General features: G+C 35.9%; 1 protein-coding gene across 1 annotated transcript in view; it reads left to right on the forward strand.

The window, feature by feature from the left end:
• The window catches only part of DTNBP1 (dystrobrevin binding protein 1), a 44,859-nt gene extending 36,447 nt beyond the window's left edge, over positions 1–8,412 (forward strand). Inside the window, exons 8-10 of the mRNA XM_026699557.2 lie at positions 2,755–2,910; positions 5,093–5,236; positions 7,986–8,412. Of these exons, the coding sequence (XP_026555342.2) occupies positions 2,755–2,910; positions 5,093–5,236; positions 7,986–8,215 (530 nt within the window). The 3' untranslated portion in view covers positions 8,216–8,412. The remainder of the gene's footprint in view (positions 1–2,754; positions 2,911–5,092; positions 5,237–7,985) is intronic.
• The last annotated feature ends 1,380 nt before the right edge of the window (positions 8,413–9,792 follow it).

Genomic DNA, 9,792 nt, shown 5'->3' on the forward strand with positions numbered 1-9,792 from the left:
GAAAAAAATATAGTATGTTTACACTTGTCTGAATAAATATTAACATTCAGGCAAGTACAAATGTACTGCAGCAACCTAAAACAACAGAAAAAGGAGACAGATCACTTATACACCTTCTTCCAGCAAAATGGATACCCATGCAAGTTTATCAAAATTATCTGACCATGCAGACCACTATAAAACAGCTAACATAAGTTATGAAAAGGTTAACACTAGCAAAGATATGAACAACTCAGACACAACAGACTATTATAACCATATAACATCACTCATCACTATAGGACACAAAACAAAGTCTTTCAAAGTGTCTTAGGTAAACCAAAAGACTCAGGAGCCCAAAACAAAATAAAGGAAAACCCAAAACAAAACAAAGAATAGGAGTCATCCACAAGATAGGACTGAAATAGCCACTATATAGGACAGACAGGCACATCCATGAACACCAACTAGCAATCGGAGGATGCAATAAACACTTCTTAATCTCACCAACATGGACCATAGTTTCAACTGGGAAATTGTGAACATCCTAGATGAAGCTAAATTTTAAAAAGCTACGGAATTCCTGTAAACTAGGCAATTTCAGCAGATCAGTCACCAATAAACACAGAGGTAAAGCACATTTACATAATGTGTAGTGTCCTTTAAAAGACAATAAAGGACCAGAATACATCCTTTCTGGCAGCCAACATTCATATTAGCAGGGATTAATACCAGGCAGTCAAGCAGTAATCTATTTCCTAATCAAGAAACTACCGAGAAGAAAACCATACCTCCATCAGTACTGGTAGGGCAAGCTATTGCATATAAAACTCCACACAAGCTAGCACTAATGATGTTATCTTGTTGGGTAATTAAATTCTGCAAGCAAACAACCAAACTCAGAAAGCACCAAGAATTCCACAGTTCAATCCCGAGTTACCTATACAGTATTCACTACTGTTGGAACAGCAACAGAAATCATGGAATTGTCTCTGATAATCTTGCTCTTAACTGCACTGTATCTAATAGTGTAAAAGGCTTGTTTAGATACTGTCAAACTTAAAAGAAAAAAGGATAAAGAACTAGATGCCTTTTATGTTCATACTTACAAGTATATTTTAGTAATGTTTTGTTTCTGGCAGTTCTATGTAAAATTAAGTAAGAAGATTTTTGCTTGTAATCTTTCCTGTAATCTATCTGAAATACCGTGTTTCCTTCTGCTGTTCTTGCACATTTTCCGTTTGGGATCTTAACATCCCTAGGTGTTTACTTCAGTATTGTTCTTATTATCTCTGAAAAAAATATTTTGACAGTAACTATATAGGTAAATACAGTAGCTGTGTAGGACATGAATTAAAAAGTTGTTGATACTTTCATAGGAATTGTTGCTGTGCTGTATTTATTTAGTGTATGGCATATCATACATGGATTAGCAATATAAACATTTCATCTAAATTAGTAGAGCACAATAAAATATGTTAAAAAGATCTATGTTCAAATACTAACGTCTAGGCCATCTGACCACTGAAGCGCAGCATCATTTATAATAAAAAAGATCAGATACTGGACTGGTATATATCCTCTGCTCACGATGTGATCTACAGTTTGATGTGGGATCCCAGTGTCACACTGAGGGAGGATATTGTACCCCATTTATACAGACATTCCCGCCGTATGAGGTGTGAATCCTATTCAGGATTATCTACTGCTTTTCATGACATGCTATATTCATGAGAGTTTTGCTGAAAAACAATTTCAGGGGTATCAGTTTTATATTCTTTTACTTTTTTCTTGTGAGATTAAATATTTTTACAGTATATTTTAGTTGAGAGTAGAATTGTAACTATTATAGGTTAGATCTATGTTAAAGCTCTTGTTTCACAAGTCCATTAAAATTATATGCAACTTCAATTAAGGAAGTAGGTCCAAAAGGGGAAAGATTGTCTTTTCCCTTCTTTTCTGGCCATTTAATAAAGACTTTTCCTTCTAACCAATGATACTTTAAAGATTTAATGCACAAGATTCATTGAGAGGTTTAGGAATTGCAGAGAGGTTCCATAAACTCCCTCTCTTATTTCACTGTTGATGAAGGAAGGGACCAGATATTATTATAGTTTTAGGGATAAATCTTAAAAAAAGAAAGAATTGCAGCTCTCCATAAAATAGGTTTAGCATTTGCTTTTGGGCTTTTTGTGTAAGTAGAAAAATACAGAAGCAAATGGAAGGAAAGCAAAACAGACAAACTATAACCTAAATGCTAATATCCTTGGCTGAGAAAGGCTCTCATTCACAGTGGAGCAAGCAAATTTTTAAGGGCTATTTTAGGATTTTCTACTTTGTCCAAAGATTATAAGAGATATTGCTGATGACTTTATATCACGAAAGTGGCTATTGCTGGCATTTGGGTTTTTTTTTTTTTTTTTTTGAAGCTTTACATTTTGAGAAGACAATTGTAGAGGGGCAGAATCAATTTAATACATACATTTCAGTTTGGGGAAAATAAATCATTGCAAAGAATGCAGGAAGAGACTTAACTACCATGATGTACTGTGCAGTTCCATATTAAAAACCCTGACATATTTGATATTGAATTATTTTGCTAGCTAGCACTGAAATAAGTTTTTGAGTAATTAAGAACTTTCAAAACCTGAGATATAATTATTTGCTTTACAGTACTTTTGATTTTAATTTCATGAGTTTACTAAGATACAGTTGCGTATAAAATACTTCTTTAAGTGCCGAAGTAACAATATTTCATGTATTTCCCTATTTCAGCTGAACTTGATACTGAGCATGTTCAGAAAGTGCTGGACATGGAGCATACCCAGGAAATGAAGCTAAAGGAGCGGCAGAAATTCTTTGAAGAAGCTTTCCAGCAGGACATGGAACAGTACCTCACCACAGGCTACCTGCAGATAGCTGAAAGACGGGGCAAGTATTGCAAAATTTCATTTTAAATCTCAAGGGAAATGTTTTTTCAGCTAAATCACAAAGCAGACTCACTGAGCTGTTCCAACATTCCACTGGATATGTCTTCCATACTATAATCTTACTCAAAAAGGTTAGAAAGAGTGATGTGCTCAAGGGTACTCCTTTTTAAGAAATGAGATAAGTTGATTTTAAGTATAATCAGAATAAAAAACAGTGTATTCTGTTGTACACCTTCGCTCTAATTGCAAGACTAGAGTGGCCATTGTGACAGTTGCTCATCTGGGAATAGATGCAAGAGTTAATGTGTATTGCATTGCTTCAAACTGTAAACAGAGAAGTTACAGCTTACGTCTCCTATTTAACTATTTTCTTGCAAATTAGTGAGCTAGATGGCAGAAAGTACAACTGTAACTTGTATCTTGCTTCTCATCAAGAGAAAAAAGGTTAATCAGAAATTGGCTCTACCCCAAAGGAAACAAGTAAATAAAGAAGAATTCTACTTCTCCCTAATGGGAGAGACCGTTAGAAGGATGTAAACACATAGGGTTCTTACTTGAGTTCCTCATATAACTGTTATTGTGATTGATATCTCCAAATAACTGCTGGAAGAAGACATTGACATTTGCATTACATTATCTTTTTACGGAAGCTGTGGGCATTGTTGTTTCCTGTATTGATTAGTTGCATTATTTAATGTAACGCTGTATAAAAATATTCTTTTATCTGGCCTGAGCTTTGCTTTGTTCTACTTCATTGGATCATGCAAGAGAGAAATAATTTCTGTCTTTTTCACAGCATATATAATTCTGTGCCTTTCCTTAAGAATTAATATCCTACCTTGAAGGATGTTTACTTCTGGCCTAAAGTCAATTTGGTCCTAATCCAAGACTTAATCTTATACCAATCCATATTCCCTTTTCTTTCTATACCAGACCATACTGTTTTTTTCCTTTCTCCTAGGGCCGTGATGGCAAACCTGTGGCACGCAGAGCCATTTGTGCCAGCACATGAGCTGCAGGCAAACTTACCTCACTGAGCATGTGCGTGCCTCACAGCTGATTTTGGGCCGGTTTGAGGTCCTTTTCTGCCTCCCAGGGGCTTGAGGAAGGCTTCTGCAAGCTTTGCAGGCCGAAAATTAGCCCCATTTTATCACTTCCTGTTTTTCTGAAAATACCAGAAGTGACGGAACAGGGCTAGTTTTCAGCATGCAAAAGCCTGCAGAAGCCTTCCTCAAACCTCTGGGAGGCCAAAAATCAGCTGTGAGATGCAGTGCAGGTAAGGGGGCAGTGGGGGTGGGGATTCTGCATGCATGTGTAGGGTGTGTAGGGGGCACGCATTGCCTTCTGGATGCTGGCACGCAAGCATGAGTGTGGAAGCACGTGCACAATTTTTGGCACAGGAGCCCAAAAAGGTTAGCCATCACTGTCCTAGGGTAATTGCTTCGGCCCCCTCACCGTGTTGGATGATGCTCCAGCAACTTTGTTGCATGTTATACTTGAAACTTCTGGAATTAAAATGGGTCGATAGAAAAGTTAATGCTTCTATTTGTTAGTGGAAAATGGGACCAGGAATGTGCAGACCTTGATGGAATAATCTGTTGTTTCCTGGAATGTCTAATCCTGAGAGTGATGGTTTTCTAGAAATCTGGATCATTGATTATACTTCTAAAACAGGAGGAGTGCATCAACATGTCTACTGTCTACTACTGACCTCACTCCTTTTCTAAGAGGTCTGTAGGGGACGTGTATAAGCGCACCAACGTGTCTAATGTCCCTGTCCTGTTGTTTCTTTTTATTTTTCTTATATGTATCCATTTCATGTACTCATAACTATGTACTGTATGTACTTATACCTGTAATCACTTGACAAATAAATAAATGTTAAGGGAAGAGAGGGAACATTCTGCAAAACATAGAACCTATCCATTACTGAATATAAATCACCCAGTATTCCTTCAATTATAATTACATTTTATATGACTCAGAAACTTCTAAGAAACTATCTCAATTGTTTATATTGGATTTCAAGTCTTCTATTACTCCAAACTATTTTTCTGAAACTCATAAGCCCCGATTCATCCTTTCAGGTGCAGAGAAGAAAATGGGGGTAAACATTAAATTTTACTATGAATTCCTAAATATGAGTAAAATTTGCTGATTTATTTATTTATTTTAAATTTCAGAGCCAATAGGGAGCATGTCTTCCATGGAAGTGAATGTGGACACATTAGAACAAATGGACCTTGTTGATATGTCTGATCAAGAAGCCTTAGATGTCTTCCTTAATTCTGGAGTAGAGGATAGTTCTTTGCCATCTGCTATGATCGGTAGTTGTTTCTCATTGTCTTAAATGAATAAACACAGTAGAGCTAATTGAGTCTTTCTGGTGGGATAGATTAATTTTAAATCAAGATATATTTTTTTTCTTGTAATCAAAGAATGTACTAAATGCAAGGCTATTTGATGTCATTTTGCTGTGTTGGCTTAGAAGAGGCTCTCTTAGGAGGGGTCTCATTTATGCTACCAGAGAACACCCATTATACTTACAAAGTTTAAGTTTTCTGCTGGCAACATGTTAGATTGTAGGAAATGATGGAGCTATAAAATCCAGAGCCCCTGATTCAATTGAATGCTAGTTGAGATTAGAAATATTAAAATAAACTAAGTACAAATGAAGACAGTGTTAACAGAGCACTTATAACAAGATCAGAATCACACGCAACCAAATGCACTTTTATTTTATGTGAGATATTTCAAAAAGCCAGCTATTTGATCACATCCTCCTACCTCCTACAGAATTTGGATTCATGGTGTGTAATAATATGAGTACCTGTCTGATAGCAGAAGGGAGACATAAAAGTTCTTTGGATGAGTTGCATAATTTGGCTTAAAAGGTTGAAATAAGTTCGCTTTGCATATCATAATATAGTAAGATATACAACTGCAGCTGATACACATGAACATTTCAGTTAGTAACAAACCTTAGGAAACTGCTTTTGCAGCAAGATGGATAATAGTCTATCATAATACGTTCAGAAGAAGGCTCTCTGATATCTAGGCAATTCCAAGATAGCAAGATAGCTACTGGAAACTACATTTAAAATCATTTTGCATTTCTATACCCAAATGCTGTTTCAGAATCTCTCTTCCTTGTTCACTTTGCATTGATAAAAAGAGCCCTGAGGAAAGACCATATTTGTATTACAAAGCTCTGGATGTCCTTCAGCGTGCCAGGGCTCTCTCACAGTATTTGTTAGCCACTATCTGAAGCAGCAGCATTTTTTCGCATTCTCCTTATAGATACAGCACAGTTCTGCAAAATAATTAGGTTGGTTTAAGGAGTTGCTGAAGGATGTTAATGTATACTAAGATCTGAAAGACATTTTCTTTCCCTGCAAATCCAAAGTCTATGTAAGCCCCGGTATTTGTCAAAGATTGTTAAGGGAACCACAAGGCAAAAAAAAAAAAAAAAGCTTTAACTAAAAAGTGAAGATCACTAATCAAATTCCACTTGGTGGAGTTCAGACTCCTGAGACAAGGATGCTTTTGGCACACACGTAGAGAACTAGAACATTTCTTTCAAGTAATTAGATTGTTCCAGTTTTTTAAAAAAATAAATATGGGCCTAATGGACACCAACAGAAGCCATCCAATTGCTCTCTAGGAGAATCACATTAAAAATTTGGCCAGAGGCCTCCTTTTATGAAAACCCCCATGTTATGCCTGTCCTTTCTTCCTTTTCATCATTTTAAAAATATTTGAAGAAGGATTCTTCAAATAGTTGGTTCACTAGCAAAAAATAACCTTCCATAATATACACTATGACCATTTATTTTTTAAAAATATGAACTACAATTTGGAAAAGAGATAATTAGTTAATGGAAAGTACTATAATCTTTACTCCCATTCTTTTGCTGTTTACTTTTCCTACATTAAAAAAAAGAATATTGTACCAGTTACATATTTTTATCTGTATTCTTGCAAAGCACATAACATGAACAGATGTAATTCGAGTACCTGTAACTCAAGTTCTTCAAGTAGTGATGACCAAGAATCCAGCCAACCCATCTGCATGGCCCATTTGCTGTTCAAGGTTCCTTTTCAGGGATCTGCTGTATCAGAAACTATTGAGAGTTTAGTGAGAGCATGCCAGTTATGCCTGATATTCACAGAGGATAGGACCCCTACCAAAAGAGCTATTATTGAGTTGGGAGTGCCCTAAATATTGCCCTGTGCAAGATTCAAAACTTGTCTTGGTTCAAAGAACAAAGGAGAGATTTCAGTAGTAGATCTCTATTGGTCTTGGGATTCTTTCCCCCCGCCCACCCCCGGGGATCTCAGAATATATATGCTAAAGTATCTCAACGTTATTTATTAAAGTTGTATGCCACCTCTCTCACTGATAAGGGAATTATGAACCTTATATGGTTAATTTTAATTTTAAAAAGCATGCAGAAAGTGCAGGCAAAATGTTTTCCCCCTTTCGAAGAGTCTGTTCTGAAAATCTGGATAAGCAGCTTTGTTAAATAAAGCTAGATCAGATGGGTGGGTGTCAGTGGGAAAGATGGGAAAGTTAGCCCTGGCTGTACCTTATAATGTCTGCTTTCTGGCATTCTCTTGCATTTATTTGTAGTCTAATTACTTATTTGAGATCAGAAAAAAAGAGGTAGATTAGTGGTGGGAAATCCATTTTTGTGGTGTAAGCTGTATGCTCTACTTTTCCAAAATCAGAGAAGGAAGGCTATCCAGATCACTTTTCACAAGCAAGCCACTTTTCATTTTGGAGCACTTAATTTTAATATGCAGTTGCTCTAGTGGTCTTTATTTAAAATTGATCATTCTGGCCTATTTTACAAAGGCAGAGATTATAAAGCATGCCTGTATTTTAATCTTTAACACATACTGAGAAACAATGCAGCAGTTCAGTCATTTATATGAAATCATATAGTATAGCTTGCTTTATAAATTGTCCTGACAAAAAGAAGAACTAGTTTAGATCCTATGACAAATATTCATTATATAATAACCAGCTATTTAATTGCATCTTTTTTTAAAAAAATCTTTTTGTTTTTGAAGGGTCAGACTCTAGCACCCATCAAAATGAAATCAGTTTTCAGGTTCCCACTCGGTCACAGCTGGGCGAGAAGTTCTCTTCAGAAGCATCCGGGACAGATTCTACTAGCCAAGATGCCTGTGAAGGAGAAGCACCTGTGGTCCAGTCAGATGAGGAAGATGTGCAAGTGGACACTGCCCTTGTGAATACAGAAACGAAGAGCCCCTCAGATGCCAGCGATGAAAGTGATTAACAGATTGAGGCTTATCACAGTGCCCTATAGGAATTTAGACTGGAGTGAAATGAGGAAAGAAATAATCGGCAGAGCTTATCATGTTTTATCTGCAGAGAGATAACTGTATACAGTCATAGAAAATATGTGTTTTTATATTAAAAGCATTCTGACAGCACATCCATTAAGCAATAAACTCTTGCCTTTGGAACAATTTACCTTCCATGTTGATGCTTAATAAAAAGGACAAATTGTGAATAGATTTATTTTACAATCTTCAGTAGAACTATAATACGGAGATAATTTTATGCCTACGTGGTAAGTTAGTATATTTTTGTTCCTAAAAGACTGAATATAAAAAAGGCTGTTTATCTTACAATGGAGAATAGGCTAGTTATTTGGAACAAGAGACATTGAATGGGTATTTACATTAAAGAATTAGAAAGGTAAATGCTGTATCCCTATAAAAAAGATAAAACGATGTGTATAGAGTACTTGTTACTCTTTGTGTAGAGTGGAACCAAAAATTGAACAACTTTTTTTTTGTGGCTTTCATGCAATTGCCTCAATTGAAGAGATCAGCAATGGGCAAAAAGCAATGCTTGGATTTTATAAAAGAAAGGTTGGGTGACCTTTGGATTTAATCTGGCCCCCCTATACCCCTGTAACTTACATTATTTGTCATCAACATGTCCCAGGGATTCACAGTGGGATGTGAAAATAAGATACATGCTAAGCATGAGATTAAAAACATGTTTAAGAAAACCACACTACTATTTCTCACACAGTGGCCCTTACAGATGGGCAACCTCTATATTAGATATTTAATTTTATACATTTTTTAAAAAATTATTCCACCTTGTACTATTTTTATACATAAGGTGGTGAACATATCTAATACTCCTTTCTCCAGTTTTCCCCACAACAATAATCCTGTGAGGTGAGGTGGGCTGAGAGAAATTGACTGACCTAAAGTCACCCATTCAGTTTTTAGGCCTAAGGCAGGATTAGAAGTCACAATTTCCTGGCTTCTAGTATGGTACTTTAAGCACTATCTGTTATCTTTCATCCCTTTAAGAAATATATTTTACTATTAGTTATTTTTCATCCTTTTAGCTGGGCTTCAGTATTATTCACCATATTGGTAGCTGTAGTGATATTGTGAGGATCACAAGTTCTACTTTCCCCCTTCTGTAAATATTTGAAGGACAGGTGTTCTAATTTGATATGTCTAAGGTCTTGTTCTACGAGGACAAATATACTAACAATTGGCGGCTTTATTTTTTACCTTTTCTAATATTTTAGAAAATATTGATTTAGCTTGCTCACAAAGCCTATGTACTATTGAATTATTCTGTCTCAATGGAATGTGAGAGGGAAAGATAATTCAGTGCTGTAGTTCTTCAAAACCCCTCTGTTTGGACTTCAGATTAGGTGAAACATTTATTTCACTTTTGTTGCAGTAATATAGCTTTGCAAATAACTTGAAGTACTATTCCATAAACTACATCTTTTCTAAGCCCATGATGACAGTTCTAAGTAAGACAGCTAGTTTTAAACCATATGATCTCTACTGCTTTCAGAAGAAAGACAAAGTG

The sequence above is a fragment of the Pseudonaja textilis genome, chromosome 3 (assembly GCF_049901715.1).
Source record: "Pseudonaja textilis isolate UNSWEBS1 chromosome 3, rPseTex1.2, whole genome shotgun sequence".
NCBI lineage: Eukaryota > Metazoa > Chordata > Lepidosauria > Squamata > Elapidae > Pseudonaja > Pseudonaja textilis.